General features: G+C 44.4%; 2 protein-coding genes across 11 annotated transcripts in view; both read right to left on the bottom strand.

The window, feature by feature from the left end:
* LOC110071043 (uncharacterized) overlaps window positions 1-5246 on the bottom strand; it is a 49174-nt gene extending 43928 nt beyond the window's left edge. For 4 of the 6 annotated variants that reach the window (XM_072988982.2, XM_072988983.2, XM_072988984.2 and 1 more), the window contains exon 1: window positions 675-5246. The gene's annotated coding sequence lies outside the window, so the exon portion shown is untranslated. The remainder of the gene's footprint in view (window positions 1-674) is intronic. The other 2 variants (XM_072988981.2, XM_078387487.1) reach the window with 2 other exon arrangements.
* Window positions 5247-5875: 629 nt separating this feature from the next.
* LOC144582993 (uncharacterized) overlaps window positions 5876-17655 on the bottom strand; it is a 140212-nt gene continuing 128432 nt past the window's right edge. For all 5 annotated transcript variants that reach the window (XM_078387879.1, XM_078387878.1, XM_072988987.2 and 2 more), the window contains one exon: window positions 5876-11147. In XM_078387879.1, the coding sequence (XP_078244005.1) occupies window positions 9598-10932 (1335 nt within the window). In that variant the 5' untranslated portion in view covers window positions 10933-11147 and the 3' untranslated portion in view covers window positions 5876-9597. The remainder of the gene's footprint in view (window positions 11148-17655) is intronic.

Genomic DNA, 17655 nt, shown 5'->3' with positions numbered 1-17655 from the left:
GAAAAAGAATCTGAGATAAGAGAGGTCGCAATCAAGTGGTACTATGTGATTGACTTTCGCCTTAAAAGTCCCTCCCATCTAAACCACCTAAAGGCAAAATATGCAGGTTGTTATAATTCCAATTCCAGTATGGGAACACTTTCAGCACCTAAGGAAGACCCGAACTCTCCCCAGATGCTCTCTCTGCTTGTCCTCTGGGGCCTGGCTCAGGGGAAACCCTTCTGCCAGTGACATCACCAGGGAAGGGGATTCCGGCCTATATTCTCTGATCCATTTCTCACATTTCGTGGCACAACAGCCAGGCACTGTTCCAGGACAATTAAATCAAGCATCTGCATTATGGTTTCTCGTCTTTAGCCACTGACAGCTGAGACGCTAAAGTTGGCTATAAACCACTCATGTATCAAGGCTGTACGTAGGTGCAAGGTGTGGCCGACAGGGCCGTTTCAATGGGGTCTCGCCTCAGCCAAGGGTGTAATTTTGACCTCTGTGTGGCATTATTTCTACTCATCAGAATACCAAAACAAAAGAGTTGAATTGGGTGACGGGAATGAAGCTAAACAAAATCATACTACCATGAATTCTACCATTAAAAAAATAAGTAAAATACATGTCACTCTTTTACACAGAAACATTTTTTGCTCCACTTCAGATACAAAGAAAAAGCCGCAGACCTCAACAGAGCTCTCCCTCATCATCTTGGCAGCAGAACCCCCAGTAATGCTGGCGCTGGACATCTTCGCTGAGAGAATACCCATTACGGTTGGTCTGAGCTGTTTCTTCCGGGAATTCCTCTTTGCTCCAAGGCTCCGTGTCACCAGGCTGTCTCCCAGCTTAAGGTACAACAGAATGTCCCATATCGACCTCCTACAAAGAAACAGGGGAAAAAATCGGCAATATTCTTCTCTTGTGGTTGATGTAGCTTTTTCAGGCTGTTTTCGAACACGGCCAAACAGCCTGAAAAACCTACAAGAACCATCGGATCTCGGCCATGAAAGCTTTCGTGAATACAATATTCTTCTCTCTCTCTTCCTCCAAGAAAGACAGACTTTGAGGGAGTGTAAGACTTGGGAAGGTTCAGTCATGCTCTGAGGACCCCAATCCAAGGAGACTTGGGGATGATGATGATGGGCACAGGGTAACATCGCTCTGACGGGACTCTGTCTGGGGACATATCCCTGCTTTCTCTTTCAGAGGTTCTGCCTCTCTCCTCTATCTCTCTCCTACCACCACCACTAGGAACCTTGGCCTTTTGTGGGAAGGAAGGAGGAACATCAAATCCAGAGTGGAGTTTGGTTTTGAAATTTGACCACCCTCATCTCCACCACCACCCCCATCTTGTAGGGTTTCCTCAAGAGCAGCAAGAAATGTGTGGCCTGGGGAGAAAAAAAAACCTTCAAAGGCCCACTTTCTCCTGCACACAGGAGGGTGAAAACCCCAACTCCCCCTTTATAGGTCCTCCAGAGGGGAATCAAATAAGATTCCCGGGTTGTGTTCCCATATTTGCAAAGACAGAGATGGTGGGAGGAAATAATGTCAACACTCACACCCCTGAAACTACCCCTGGCCTTCTCTGCCTGCAAAGGCCCTTCCTCTCCTCTCCCTCTTTTCCAGGTTTGTGTTTTCCATTTCTCAAAGGGATATATTTTTTAAAAAATGTATACTTACTGATCTCTGCCTTCCTATCACCTGTTCATGTCATAAGACGCCTCCTTATGCATCGCTCCTAGCTTTAAATACTGTATTGTCTTTTAATGATGTCCACCCTTGTTGTATACTCATGGTTTTCGACGGCAGATCTTGTCTTTCCCTGCTTGGGTCCTTTTCAAGGAGAAAGGCAGGGTAAAAATATTTTAAATAATTAAACAAATTGATAAATTAATAAACCAAGCCCTCTTTCAGGCTTTCTGGATGGCAATAGAAAAACAAACAAAAAACAACAGATGGATCTTGAGGATATGTCCCCCCCTCTGCAAAAATAGAAGATGGGGGGAACAGAAGTTCCTTAAACTTCCCCAAAACTCACCCCCCCAAACTCCTCCGCCTGCAAAAGCTGCCCCTTCTCACCTGCAGCTCCCCTTCCTTTCGACCTCCTAAGAGGCCCCTTCAATGGAGGGGAAAAGAAAGAGCGTCCTCCCCCTCTGTTTGGACCAGGGGGACACTCTAGGAATTACGATGCCTTTTACTCTTTCTCTGTCTCTTTTCCCACTTATTCAGTATTTCCTGGCAGGGCTAAGGGCGCTCTCTCGCTCTCTCTATGTTTCCTGGGAGAGCTTCCCCCTCTTCCCCCCCCCGTTGCCGACTCTTCTGTCCTCTAGGGAGGCCTCTCTAGGAAAGAAGATGCCTCTCTTCTATCACACCTAGTGGTGCTTTCTAGGCAGGAAGGCCATAGAGTAAGGCCGATTGCCTTTTCCCCCCAAAGAAATAAAAGGTGGTGAATTTTTATGTTTTCTCCACCGCCTCCCCTGGAAAAAAAATAATCTTTCATGGTAAAGATTTTAAAAACCAAGGAAGGAAAGCAAGATCGTTCCCAAGATCGCCTCCTGATCTACCTTTTTCTGAAAATAAACTTAATCCTTAGTTTTCCAGTTCCTAGGTGTATGGGTGGGTGATATGACTTATTTTTGGACCATTCTAAAAACCATTCAGATTGCAAGCTTTCCTGGAGGAACCCCATTTCTCAGGCTCAGCACGACTCTTGCATGGATTTTGAAAAAAAGAAGAAGAGGGGGGGTAAAAAGTAGACAAAAATCCAAAATAAATAAATAAATGATATGCTGTGCCTGAGAGGTGACCCCCATCCTCTTGAAGTTGTGTTCTCAAGCATCTTTTCAGTGTTTAAAAACTTTTTACATCCTGCTTTTAAAGACGAAAGGCTGCCAATTACGGCGCAATTGCTCCCCCTTCCCCTCAAGCTGCAAGGGGAGCTTGAGGACACCACCTCAAGAGGACAGGATTCCCCCTGCCCTTACAGAGGTGTGACAATTCTGAACTTTTGTCTACATCCCCCCCCCTAATTATCCATGCTGGGATTGTGCAGAGCCTGAAGAAACCGGTGTTCTCTCCACGAAAGCTTGCAAATTGTATTATTTTAATGGTGATCCTATAAAAGGAATCACCTGCCCTAACAAGTGTCAGACAAAATAAAATAAAATAAAATAAAATGAAATAAATAAATAAATAAATAAATAAATAAATAAATAAATAAATAAATAAAGGCAACAAAAATGTGGTGTGGCCTTAAAGACAGAGTGCTACATTTTTATAATGCGAGCTTTCACGGGCAATTCCACGTCTTCAGACCTTCTGTTTCTGTAGTCCTGGGATCGCATAGCCTTATCCTTGCTCTTTCCATTCCTAGAGTCTCCCAGGGGGGAAAAAAAGGAATCCAGGCAGCTTGATTCCTAGTGAGTTTCCCCTCTGGGAAGGGAGGAGGTTTGGTCTTTCCTCTGACTCTGAGATGCTCCCCTCCAGTCTATTCCCTTCCTGCCAGAGCCTCCTCTCTCCAGCTCCAAATGTTTCTTCCTGGAAGAGGGAGAGCAAGATGGAGGCAGAGGGGCATGGCTTGGATTAAGAATGGAAGCCGGAGCTTACCTGTTTGGCTTTTAGTGAATTGGGAAGTGGAGGGTCAGAGTAAAGAGGACTGAGTGAGAGGATACGGTGGCCCTCCCTCCCTTATTTAGGAATCTGCTATTTTATTAATTTTCATTGCTCATATGCAACTTTTCTTCTGGAGAAAGAACTCAAGGCGGGTTTTCTCCCAATGACATTTAAATACGTGTTTTTCTTCCTCGCTTGCACCCATCCCCCAAAAAGGGATTGTGGACTGAGGCTCTTTAGGGGTGACTGTGAGGAACCCCTCCTCCCCATCCTGCCCTTCATTGAGACATCAGAGGTCTGTGTGTAGGAACTGGCTTTTTTTATTACAAACAGAGTAACAGAAAGACAGCCAACATGGCTTAAGGAAGAACTGAAATGTCTTACGAGGTGCCAGGGAGTTTAGCGTTCTCCCAAGTGGTCTGGTTTTCAGGGAACACTCCTTCAGAGTCCCGCCTCCTCTACTAGCGCAAGCACACCTCCTCAGGAGCCCCAAACATGGGATGCCACAGAAAGGGTGCTGGATGCATGCCTGTAGTTGCCCTTGTAGCAGAGTGGCCCGGGCGTTCTCCCCGACTACTCCTGAGTAGTCGCCCCTTTGGAGCCATGGGACCGATAGAGGTGCCCCAAATCAAGGCAGACCTGGGAGGCTTCCCCCGGATGTTGAAGGGTAGAAGGTGGCTAGGCAGGAGGCAGACCAGTTGGTTGGCTTGGAGAACTCCCTTTGAAGTAGCCGGGGGTGGTGGTGGTGGTGGAAATTAGGCTTTGCTGCTTTCACGGTCAGTGACAGGTAGGGTTGCCAGATGTCCGGCAAAAGGAGGACATGTCCTACTTTTCAGGAGCATGTCCTCCGTCCGGCAGGCAAAACTAAAAAACTCCAAAATGTCCAGCTTTTGTATCTCCACTCCACCCCTCCCTCTCCCCCACCCCACCCCACCCCACCCCTCCCTCTCCCCCACCCCCTGCAGCCGAACCACTCCCTGTTACTTCCTTGATTGCAGACCTTCTAAATCCTCCGGTGCTTTCAGAGAGATCAGATCGGAGATAAGGTGGCTTGATTGTTTAGGGCTGCAGCCCTGGGCAATCAATCCCTGGTTTGTGGCTGGCTGCTTCTGCCTGGAGCTGAATAAGGCAGGAAGGTGCAAGAGAGAGAGATGGATGGATTGATGGAAACCTGGACAGGAGTGAAGTAAGTGCACTTGCTTGCCTGCCGGAGGGGAGGCTGTTCTGGGGTTTGGAGGGGGTGGCGGTTCAAAGCCAGGGAAATAGGGGCCAGTCTGGTCACTCCTTCCCCCTAAAGCTGGGGAACAGTAGGCACTTTTATCCCCCCCTTCTGTCCTGACCCCCCCCAACCCTGGGGAATGTGCAGGGTGAGTTCCCAGGTCCAGGAGCATATGCAGTTATCCTCCATGCTAGTGGGAGCTGGAACACACACATACACACACAAGCGGATTTCTCTATCACGTGGATTCGATGTTACGACTGCTGGTCTTCTGACCTTGTAGCAAAGGCTTCTGCAGTTTAACCCACAGTGCCACCATGTCCTGGGTATTTCTATACTTACTCCTGTGAGACAGGAGGCAAGTCAGGGTCCCCGCCTGCTGGAGCACCATCCCTTCTCATCAAGGAATCAGAGAGTGGAGGGAGAGGTGGGGCTCCAGACGACTCCAAAGAAAGTCCCCGGGGAGCCCTTATGAAAAGAAGAAGAACAAGAAGAGAGAGCAGGGTTTGAGAGGGATGGGAGTGAAAGATGAGTAGTTAGAGAAGGCGGGAAAAATTAGCAAGGAGAGGGAGGAGAATGAAGCAGAAGAAGGGGAAGGGACAGAAAGGAGAGAGGTATTACCTCTAGGCTGGGAGTGGATCTGGATGCAAGACCCATGGACCCAAAAGTGGGAGAGATTAAGAGTACCCAGGGAAGAAACAGCTTATAGGAGACGGTCGGTGATCCCTCCATGACCATCCTACTGGGCAGAGGCTGAAGCAAGAGAGTGGAGAAGAAAACTGAGAGAGGAGAAAGGTAGAGCAGGAGAGATGAGTGAATGGAGACCTCAGGAAATGAGGACAGAAGAGTGGAGAAAGTTTGGGAGAGGTTCCCAGCAGGAAGATTTCATTGGAGACGCGTCCGTGCCGGTTGTCTGCGCAGACGGGCCCAACGTTGAAGGAATGGACTCTACCTGAATTACCAGGTCCCTGTATTTCCAGTTATGGCAACCCTTTCGTTTTAGAAGAATGGAAGCCCCTTCCAATCCCGTTGGAGGAAGGAGATAGAGACTTTACACCAATTCAAAACAATGGTTTATTTGCCGCTTCAAAAATAAATGTTCCAGAGTTACCACTCCAAATGTTGTCAACTGAAATTATTGGGGAAAGGGACAAAGCCTGATCTCATAACAACAGCCTGTTTCCTCCTTACAGAAACTGGAAAGACGCTAACTGGTAGATGAACCCTTGAGAGTATCCAATAAGAGGTGCAGGAGGAAAAGAGGTCAACAAATCAAAATGACATAGAGACCTCACTGGCTCCCCTACTCCCACATCCAATGCTGGTTGGCTCTCTGAGCTGGATGGAGGCTAAGAGGATGCATCCCAACAATCTCTCCATTTCATGCTCAGGGTGCTATCCTTTGAGGGACACAGGTGTATACTAGCTTTCTGTGGTTCACCTGGGTGATGTCGCCATCGTTTAGGCTTCTGAATATAAGACTAAGGCCTGCCGAGATTGAGAAATTACAATCACAGCAAAGTCAGGGGTAAGCAAGATAATGTGTTTGGTAACTACTGCAGATCGTTCTTTAAGGACTCACTTCTCATATCTACTTCTAACTTGGTCTCACTCATGTCCAATTAGACCTCTGAGGGACCAATACATTTTAGATCTATTTTTCAACTGTTTTCAACATCTAAGCTACGAGCATCTAAACATCCTAACTCCTGATGTCGATTTACTTCTGCTGGATAAATTCATCCATTACTTATCAAAATCCAATGGTAGAGTAAAGGTTGTGAAAAGAGTAACTATCAAAACATTTAATTTGGCCCATTTAGATTAGCACTTTGGCTTCCCCTGCAACACCATAGTATTTATTGCAAACATTTATTCAACCCCTTTATTTAGGTGGTTTCTAATGTTTTTTGTTTGTTTTATATACCACCCCATTAATGCTCTGCACTCTTTTGGGTCAGTTTACAAAAAATAAACAAATCTAAAAACAAAAATAAAACAGTAACACAGTAAAAACAATCTAGACAATCAACAACATAAAATATGGCACCGGAGGCTATTTTCCCATAATGGCAGGACAAGAAGTGTACAGTCAATCTGGGATGATGTTGAAGGCCTCCCTGAAAAGTCATGTTTTGAGTTGCCTCCTAAATGTCAACAAAGAAGGAGCCAGGCGGAGCTCCTCCATAAGCTGGTTTCACAAGGTTGGTGCCACTGCGGAGAAGACCCTCCTTTTGCAGATGAATTACGGGCCTCCTGCTGGGTAGCAAAGTGAAGAAGCATAGCCTAGGAAGATCTGGACGGTCAGGCAGATGACACTGGGGGGAAATACTCCAACAAATAATGTAGTCCCAAACCATGAATGGCTTCATACATAGGTATCAAAACCTTGAACCTGACCCAGGACACAATGGCTAACCAGCGAAGGCAAGCAAGTTGCTCACACCAGCCTGGCCATCACATTATGGACCCACTGTGGTCTCCGGGTCAGCCTCAAAAGAAGCCCCATATAGAAAGCATTGCAATAGTTATTCTGGGAAATGACCAGCGCCTGCATCAGCATCCTGAAAGAGCCCTTGTCTAGGTAGAGGTGAAGGTGGGTGTGGAGCCTCAGCTGCCTGAAGGCCGATCTGGACATGGCTGTAATCTGGAAATCCCAAGAAAGAGAATCCAGAAGAACGTTCGAGTTGCAGAGTTGGTCCCTAAATCGGAGGGCAACACTATCCAGTACAGGAGGAATTTCCAGACCTATTGGAGTCCTCCAAGAAACTAAACCTCTGTCTTGTCCAGGTTCACAGTTTGAGCCTCCAGTCCATTCTAATACTAAAGCCAAGCATTACTCAAGCCACTGGACAGTATTCACTGCAGAAGAGCTAAAGGAGACAGTTGCATGTCATCAGCATGCTGATGACACCTACTCCAAATCTCCTGATGACCTCCCCCAGAGGCTTCACATAGGTCTTAAACAGCATTAAGGATATTGACAATAAAGGATAAGGATAAAAGCCTTGTGGTGCAGTGGTTAAACCGCTATACCGCAGCCAAAACTGTGCTTACGACCTGGGGTTCAATCCCAGGTAGCCGGCTCAAGGTTGACTCTGCCTTCTATCCTTCCGAGGTCGGTAAAATGAGTATCCAGCTCGCCCGGGAGGGGGGCAATGTATAGCCTCACAATTAACTTGTAAACCACCCAGAGAGCGCTTGAAGCACTATGGGGTGGTATATAAGCAGCACACTTTGCTTTGCTTTTTGACACTCCACTCTGAGGCACTCCACAATAAAGAGTCCGGGGGGGCAACAAATCATCCCCAAGCCTAATTCTCTAGACACTGTCCTCGAGGAAAGACTGGAGCCAACTCAATGATAGGCCCCGATTGCAATCTCCAAGACTGTCCAGGAGGATACCAAGCTCAATGGTATCAAAAGCTACTGAGAGATCAAGTACCAACGGTGTACATCTTCCCGTCAACCTCCCTTGAAAGGTCATTGTGCAGTGTGATCAGTGTCATGGCCGGAATCCAGAATGGAATGGGTCAAGGCAATCCTGCTCCTCCAGGTATGTCTGGAGATGATTAGCCACCATCTGCTCCATCTCCTTTCCCATAAAAGGTATTTTGGCAATCAGACAAAAGATATTGAGATTCTTTGTTGCAAGCTAGGGATGTTTAGTAACCGGCCTGAACATTTCCTTTTACAGTACATATGAGACAATTCCCTCCCTTAGAGAGGAGTTCACAATATTGATGACCCAATCAGCCATAGCCCGGTTGGCCGCTTTTCTAAGCCAAGTCTGAGCAAGGGTTGAGCCAGGAGGCCATAGGCCTAGCGCTTACCAGCACACTAGAAACTTATAACCCTGTAACTCCATAGTTACAGGGCCAACTTGAAACCCTGTAACTCCACAGTTACAGGGCCAAAATGAACCAAGAGGACAATGATTGTCCCCACCCGGTCAACTAAACTGATGGTGGAGTCGAGATTCAAATGGAGGGCCTCAATTTTAGATCTAAAAAAGCTGCAAATTGATCACTGCTGAAGACGAGGCCAGTGTTGACCAGAATTGGTGAGGCTGTGAACCACCTGGAAAACCTCCACTTCTCAGCTCATGGCCTCACCAATGATCCTAATATTAAAAGTCTTTTTCGCCACTTTTAAGGCATTGGCATGCTTGCTGGTCAAGTTCTTGACAACAGCCAAGTTTTGACCTGACTGGTCCGTCCTTCGGCTCCTTTTTAGTTATCTCCTTGCTAACTTCATAGCTCAGAGCCCCTCAGTAAACCTAGGGACAGAATGAGCTCTAAATTGGAGAAGGCATTTGGTAGTGACCCTGTGAACCGCCCGGGTCAAATACATCTTTCCTTTAACGGAACACCTTCCCACATTCCACATACTTAAACAGAAACACGTTTCACATATTAGAATTCAGCGATTATTCCTTTTACTATTAATAAGGTTTCCATTAGTATTGTAGTTCTTTCCACATTTTGTTTAGCTTTTCTGGTTTCATCCTTGGGTGTGCTCTTTCATGCTGAGAGTAAGGCCACTGTGCTCAAGACACTTCTTTTCACATTTCAGAAAAGTAAGACTATGACTCAAATGGAACCTCTCCACATTCTGTGCATTTGTATGGTGTCCCCACTATTATAGAAAAGTGACGTTTGAAGGGGCCTACAAGGCCATCAAGTCCAACCCCCCTGCTCAATGCAGGTATACAATCAAGATGTTTGATGAGGAGAAGAACATAGCTGTTCATGAAGCTCTCTCCATGTCCCATGCATTTATGGTTTCTCCCCTGCGTGAGTCCTTTGATGTAAACGAAGGGTATTGCTGTGACCGAAGCTCCTTCCGCATTCAATGCATTCAAATGGTTTCTCCTTTGTGTGAGTTCTTTGATGTAAAGTAAGGTGACTATTACGACTAAACCTCTTCCCACATTCTATGCATTTATATGGTTTCTCCCCTGTGTGAGTTCTTTGATGTGAACTAAGGCTACTGCTGTCACTGAAGGTCTTCCCACATTCCATGCATTTATATGTTTTCTCCCCTGTGTGCATTCGTTGATGTCTACTGAGTGCACTGCTGCGACTGAAGCTCTTTCCACATTTTGTGCATTTGTATGGCTTCTCCCCTGTGTGAATTCTCTGATGTGAACTGAGGCTACTGCTGCGACTGAAGCTCTTTCCACATTCCAGGCATTTAAATGGTTTCTCCTCATTGTGAGTTTTTTGATGTGAACTAAGGGCGCTATTCCAACTGAAGCTCTTTCCACATTCTGTGCATTTATACGGTTTCTCACCTGTGTGCGTTCTTTGATGTGAACTAAGGTGACTGCTGCAAGTAAAGCTTTTTCCACACTCCATGCATTCATATGGTTTCTCCCCTGTGTGAATTCTCTGATGTGAGCTGAGGCTACTGCTCTGACTGAAGCTCTTTCCACATTCTACACATTTATACGGTTTCTCCCCTGTGTGAGTTCTTTGATGTGAACTAAGGCCACTGCTCTCACTGAAACTCTTTCCACATTCCATGCATTCAAATGGTTTCTCCCCATTGTGAGTTCTTTGATGTAAATTAAGATGACTACTGCGACTGAAACTTTTTCCGCATTCCAGGCATTTATATGGTTTTTCTCCTGTGTGAATTCTTTGATGTGAACTAAGGTGACTGCTGTGACTGAAACTCTTTCCACAATCCATGCAGTCATATGGTTTCTCTCCTGTATGAGTTCTTTGATGTGAACTCAGGTTACTGCTGCGACTGAAGCTCTTTCCACACTCCACGCATTTATATGGTTTCTCCCCATTGTGAGTTTTTTGATGTGAACTAAGGTTACTGCCACGACTGAAGCTCTTTCCACATTCAGTGCATTCAAATGGTTTTTCTCCTGTGTGAGTTCCTTGATGTGAACTAAGGTGACTGTCCTGGCTGAAGCTCTCTCCACACTGCAGGTATTTATACTGCTTCTCCCCACTAACACGTTTTTCATATGAAATATTATTACTATTCATAGTCCCATTCTTTCCATGCTTCATGCACTGATTTGGTTTCTCCTGTAGCTGGACTCCACCATGTTTATTCAAATCTGATGGGACACATTCTACTTCCTTTTTCATGTTGTTTTTTCCCTCTTTTGGACTATCAAGAGTTCACAACTAACAAGACCCTGATGTGTCTTGATGGTGGTGTGATTTCCTTTGTTGTTGTCTGCCCCTTCTTCTGCCTTTTCCTCCTTTTGGATGTCTCTTTTCTTCTTTTCCTGCTTTACACTTGATTCTTTTCATTGGCAGAACAAGTGGGTCTATATAATTCAGACCATGCAGTTTGTCACCTGATGGAGAGAAAAAAAAGAGAAGAAGTGCAGCACAGAAAGGAATCTCACTGGGGATCAAGTCAAAGGTAGCATGGAAAATATATTCTTCTCTTCTGCAATTAGAAACAGAACCCCTGTATTGATTGCACATCATGCAAGAACATGACCAGGGCGCTGAAATCGAATAGAGGTACCCAATAAGTATTCCTGATTTCCCCAGGAGTCTGGCACAGATTTATAGTTCTTCCAGGCAAGGAACAGAAGTCTATGATTGATCATAGCTGACATCCTAGTAAAGGGTTAATCCCAGAATGAAACCAGACAATCAGTGACAAGCCTTTCCAAACCAATATGAGTATGTAAAAATATCAAAAACAGTTTTACTGTTGTGAGGAAAAACTGTTTCGAATTTTTTTTTTTGGATATGCGATTTTTAAATATGGGAGTCAGAAACTATGTAAATAAATTAAACTTGTAGTAATAGACATGTTTTAGAATTGCCTGGAATTATTGCAACAATGAAGACACTTATAGTGAGACACCCAGATGATACTGGAAATGCTTGTCACTGATTGTGTGGATTCATTCTCAAATAAACACTTTACTGGAATAAAGTCAGCTATGACAAATTATAAGACTTCTCTTCTTTTCCTGGGATGTCTATAAACATCTGTAGGGACTCCTGGGGGGATGAGGTATCTTCATCGGTTTCTGACACTATGACGAGCCAGCCAGGAGGACCAGAAATCAGATAAGATAAATGTAAGAGCTCCAGAAAACTGATATGCCAGTTTTCTGGACTTAAATTATTTTTTTCTGAGTCTGATCAACTCAGAAATAAGATAAACCTCACCTTCCATGTGTTAACTCCCACGGAAAGGAGGAAAAAAATGTACACATTAAAAAGGAGGAGGTCTGCTTCATGTAATTAACCAGATAAAAAAAATTCTGGGAAATAAAAGTAAGCTATGAACTTGCCGCTAAAAAGATGTACGATTGGTGTCCTGACGACATGGAAGGAATCTGATTCTGATTCAGATTCTGAAACCTTTAACGGCATTCACAAACCACAACAGCACAAGCAAAATGGGAGAAATAAAAGTTACACAAATTAGGAACAAGGAGACAGTTTCAGAATTGCAGACAGAAAATCTGCAACAGCAGCGGTCAAAGAATTACATTCATCACTCATAAAAATAGAGAGAATTGGCTCAGGTGAATTAGAAAAAGATGAAATCCAAGGTTTGAGGAAAAGATTTCAGAGATAACAATGAGCAAGGGCACTGGAACAAATACAGTAGTGCCTCACAAGATGAATTTAATTCATTCCGCAGTCAATGCTGTCTTGTGAAAAATTCATCTTGCAAGGCAGTTTCCCATAGGAATGCACTGAAATTTAATTAATGCGTTCCTATGGGAAATTTTTTTTTAAAAAAAGTCACTTACCAGGTAGGGAGCTGGGGAAGCACCATTGGAGGGCTGGCAGGGGGGTCCCCTCGCTGCGATCGCTGGCTTTGGGGGTCCCCAGGGCTTCCCCTGCACCATCCCAGGACTCACGGGGGTCCTTCCACATGGCGATGGGCGCTTGCAGAGGCTTGCCAAGCACCATTTTTGAAGTTCCCGCCCTTTCCCCCTGCCTTCGGCAAGCCTCCAAATGTAAAAAGGAAAAAAAAAAAGACAGCATTTTTATATTCCGAGGCTTACCGAAGGCAGCGGGAAAGGGCGGAAACTGCAAAAATGGTGCTTGGCAAGCCTCTGTGAGCGCCCATCTCTGCATGGAGGGACCCCCGTGAGTCCTCGGATGGTGCAGGGAAAGCCTCTGAAGGGCTCCAAAGCCAGCGTGCGCGGTTGCAGGGGACCTCCACCAGTGCTCCGATGGTGCAGGGAAAGCCATTGGAGCACTGGCAGGGGTCCCCCGCAACGGTGCGCACCAGCTTTGGAGCCCTTCCTGCACCATCTGAGGACCCGCGGGGGTCCCTTCTCCCTCGTGCCGTTTCCCCCTGCCTTTGGTAAGGCTCTGAACGTAACAAGGCTTCCCCCCCCTTTCCATTCAGAGGCTTGCTGAAGGCAGGGGAAAGGGGTGGAATCTTCAAAAATGGTGCTCGGCTAGCCTCTGAATGGCAACATTCATCTTGCGGAAAAACGCCATAGGAAAAATAGTCTTTTTTTTATTTTTATTTTTAACAAGGGGGTGATAAAAAGGAAAAGGGGAATTGAGGTTAATGGGGAAGAGGAGAAACAATAACATACTAACGTCCATTCTATACCTATTACCATATCAAGATTCCAAGTTACTCTATTTACTCTTTTCTGCCTTCCAGGTTTAAGTTCTCATTTCAATATATGCTATTCATGTGCTGCCTATTGATTCAATCCACTTGTAGAATAAGTCCCATCTTTCTGTTGCCTTTTGTAAAGGATAGCCCTTCATCACTTCTGATAAAATGTCCATTTCCGCTGTTTCCTGTATCTTCTCTATGAAATCTTCTTGTTTCGGTACTGTCGGACTTTTCCAATTTTTGGCATAGAGAATTCTGGCTGCAGTAACTATGTATATAACTATATATTCCTTTGACTTATCTATGTTATCAGGTATCATACTCAATAAAAACAGTTCTGGGGTTAATGGCACCTTACAGAGCAATATTTGTTGCAGCATAGCATCTACTCTTTTCCAATACTGTTTCGCTACTCTACATGACCACCACATATGATAATAGCTTCCCACTTGTGCTTCACATTTCCAACACAGATTTTATACATCTGTATACATCTTCGACAGTTCTTCTGGAGTCATATGCCACCTATAAAACATCTTGTATATATTCTCCTTAAAATTAACCACTCTTGTAAGCTTTATATTACTTTGCCATATTTTCAACCATTGATCAATATCAATATTATGCCCTATGTTTTGTGCCCACTTAGTCATACATGGACCCTGGAGCCTTTTCCCTAGGAAGCTGGGCTGAGGGCGAAGGACAAGTATGTTTGCATGGATGCCTCATTGAGTTTTTTTTCCCTGGGCTTTCTTTTTGTCTCCTCACCACATGGCCTGGGGGTGGGGCCTAGGGGTGGGACTTTCTGCTTTAAAAGAGCGTGTCCCAAATTCTATCTCTGGCCTTAACATGGTAAATAGGAAAGCCAATTAGATTTGCATAAGCCTGGGAGGCAGGAAAGTTTTAAGACTCAGATCATACTTTTGCACTATTAAAGAGCAGGCCGGGTAGGTGGGGCTCGTCAGCCATGGAAGGCAGCCCATCTAGGAGAAGGAAAACTCCGATTTCAAACCTCCACTGCCTTCTGGCTATATCCACTCATGGAAAAGGCTTCAGGAGTTAACCTCAAGGCAAAATCCGGAGCTGGAGTCCTGAAGGCAGCATGTGTCGTTCTGCCAACTCCTGTGACATTGCTGGAACCAGTTGTATTGGCTCTTGCCTTTCCATTGGACCATTTCAGCAATGTGGAGAGGGGGGATCTGCTGCTTGGGTAACAGCCTATCCTCCATATTACCTTACCCGGGCTTCATGCTCTGGAGAGGACACTCCTCGATTCAGAGCATGTTACCATAGTCTCTCGAGACTGAAGTATGCCTATGCTATGCTATGCTATGCTATGAGTCATACATTCTTTAACCATTTCATCTTGCATTTTAATTTCTAACAGATAGTTATACACTTTCTTAAGTTTTGTCTTTTGAATCTAATAAAAGCTTATCAAACATTGTTTGTTCTGATTAGAAACCTATTTTGTCTTATATATATCTAGATTCCAGCTGTGCTCTGGACCACCAGTCTATATAGATATTCTATGACTCTAGCTCTTCTTTAGACCTTAATTCACTATCCTTTTTAAATAAATCTTGGTATCTTAAAAGTTTTGCTTTTGTCATGAGATTAGATTGTGTAAAGGCCTCTATAGGTGATACCCATACAGGTGTTTTGTAGTAAATTTGTTGTATAATCTTTCTCCACATTCCCAATACAGCTTTTCTTATCATATGTAAATTAAAATGCTTTTGCTCTTTATCCTTTTTATACCATAGATAAGCATGCCAGCCTAATTGTAAATCGTGTCCTTCCAAGTTTAGTAATCTATCATTTTCCAAAGTTATCTATTCTTTTATCCAATCTAAAATACAGGATCTATAATACAGAACCCAATCTGGAAGACCAAAGCCACCCCTCTGTTTAGCATCTTGCATTGCCTTAATTTTAATTCTTGGTTTTTTTCCTTGACATACAAATCTCATGATTATCTTATTAAGTTCTTGAAAAAAAATGACTGTTTTACTATGATAGGATGTGAAGGAGCTCAAGGGAGTGCGCCGTCCTCTACTAAGAAAGAAGACATAGAGGAAGGAGTATGTGTGGAGGGGGTGTTGACAGAATTGGATCAGACGGAGGTGGTGACTGAAAGGGCTGCGGAGGTGTGTCTTGTGGAGGAAGGAGGGGAGGAGTTGGACTTAATTATGTGGAAAGATATAAAAGAGGAAAAAGGCACGCACGATTTTAGAACGTGGATGGATCTGAATCCAAACCGACCAAGGCATAGAGGGGTGCAAACTGAACCCATTCTCAGCCAGGGTCCGTTGACAGAGGCGACTTCGGGATTCCCTAATCTGATGACTGGAGGCGGACTGCTCCCAGATCCATTACCCGCGGGGGCTAGAGGTAGAGTTATCGGACCTCTAGAATGGAAAGTATCTGTTTTCCCCCTGAATTACCCTGGAGGCGGGCGGCGGGTGATTCGTCCTGGTCCGGAATTCCAGAAGAGGCCCTTGGAGGGCGATTGGGCCCACCACCCGTGCTGTGGCACGGTGTGTGCCGTGAGGAGCGCGCCTTTACGACAAATGACGGACCGCGAGAAGTTTGGGCCGGCTCCCTATTAGGGGATCAAGGCACTACCCCAGTTGTTCGACCTAAGAAGTATAACCTGTTGCTGGATCACTTGTTGTAAGATCCGTTTGATCCTTGTGAGTTGGGGACTGTTTGTAATAAAAATATTGTTAATGCAGATTCTGATGAGCCTCCTTGTCTTTTTCCCGCCTTCACCACAAGCTCCCCCCCCCACACCGGAGAAGGACTTTCTTACATAGGAATTGTCTGGAATAAGAATAGGATTTTTGCCAAGACGCTCATTTTAATCGTCGCAATCCTTCCCAACAACAATAACTGTAATTTATCCCATTTCTCCAAATTGTTTTGTTATCTCCTTCATCAATTTCATATAAAGTGGGGTCTTGACTTGAGAACTTAATCCATTTTGGAAGGCGGTTCTCACATCAAAAAGTCTGTAAGTTAAGTCTCCATTGACCTACAGTGCATTGAAAACCGATTAATCCCGTAACAGGCCATTTTTGTTCCATTTTGGTTTTTTTCTGGTCTGTAAGTCAAATCTGTCTGCAAGTCAAACCTAAATTTTGCGGCCAGAGAAGTCTGTAACTCAAAAAGTCTGTAAGTCAAGCCGTCTGTAAGTCAAGGGTCCACTGTAATTATGTTTGAATAAATGTACTCATCTTCTTTGTAATTTGTATCCCTAAATATTGAATTATCTTTTCCTCTTGGAAGTTCGTCTTTTCTATTAACTTCTGCCGTTCTTGTTCTCTTATATTTTTAGTAAGTATTTTTGTTTTCTTTTGGTTTATTTTCATTCCTGCCATGTCACCAAATTTTTTTAACATTGCCACCAGGTCTGCTATTGAATGCACTGGGTCTTCCAGTATAATGACTAAGTTGTCTGCAAAAGCCTGAAGTTTATAGATTTGGCCTTTTACTTTCAATCCTATAGTCTTGTGAGGCACCAAAAACCTCACCGGACCCATTCGTCTAGCGAGGTTTTTGTCTGGCGAGGCAATCGTCTTGCGAGGCACCACTGTATTTAGGAAAATGGTCCTGAAATGGAATAAGTCCAACAGAAAGAGGAGAACATACAGGATTAAGGTTATTGCATAAGTAATTGAATTCAGCGTGGCAGAGCTTATCCTTAATTATGGAATAAGCCCTAGTGAGACTCATATCTACCAAGGATTCCAGGGATATTTTAAGAGAAAAAAGTTTCTTTTCAAGAAGCCGGAACCAAGAAAAAGAACAGGAGTCATGCAGTAAATCATATAACAAGGATCCAGAATGCGAAGAATTCGGAAGACGGAGCCAGAATTTAAATATGAGTAACCAGGCAGTTGTGGAAGGAAGGTGAATGCCCAATTCTAAAAAACTATTAGAAAGCCAAATTAAATTGGGAACTCCTAGTATTCTACGAAAAAAACTTGCTGCAACTTGATGAATGGCCGAGTTTACAGAGTGTATCCACATACAGTGAGGTGTCGACCTATGGAATTAATCCGTATTGGAACCGGGTCCGTAGGTTTAAAAGTCCTCAAGTCGAAAATGCATTCCCCATAGGAATGCATTGAAAAAACATTAATCCGTAACCCGCACAAGAAACACCCCACCACAAAAACACAATATTAAAATTTTTTTTTAAAAAATTAACCTTACCTTTTTGACGTCTTCAAGGGGTCCCC

The sequence above is a fragment of the Pogona vitticeps genome, chromosome 2 (genome assembly GCF_051106095.1).
Source record: "Pogona vitticeps strain Pit_001003342236 chromosome 2, PviZW2.1, whole genome shotgun sequence".
Lineage (NCBI taxonomy): Eukaryota > Metazoa > Chordata > Lepidosauria > Squamata > Agamidae > Pogona > Pogona vitticeps.
Note: the sequence above shows the minus strand (reverse complement) of the source record. Positions and strands in the feature narration are given on the sequence as shown.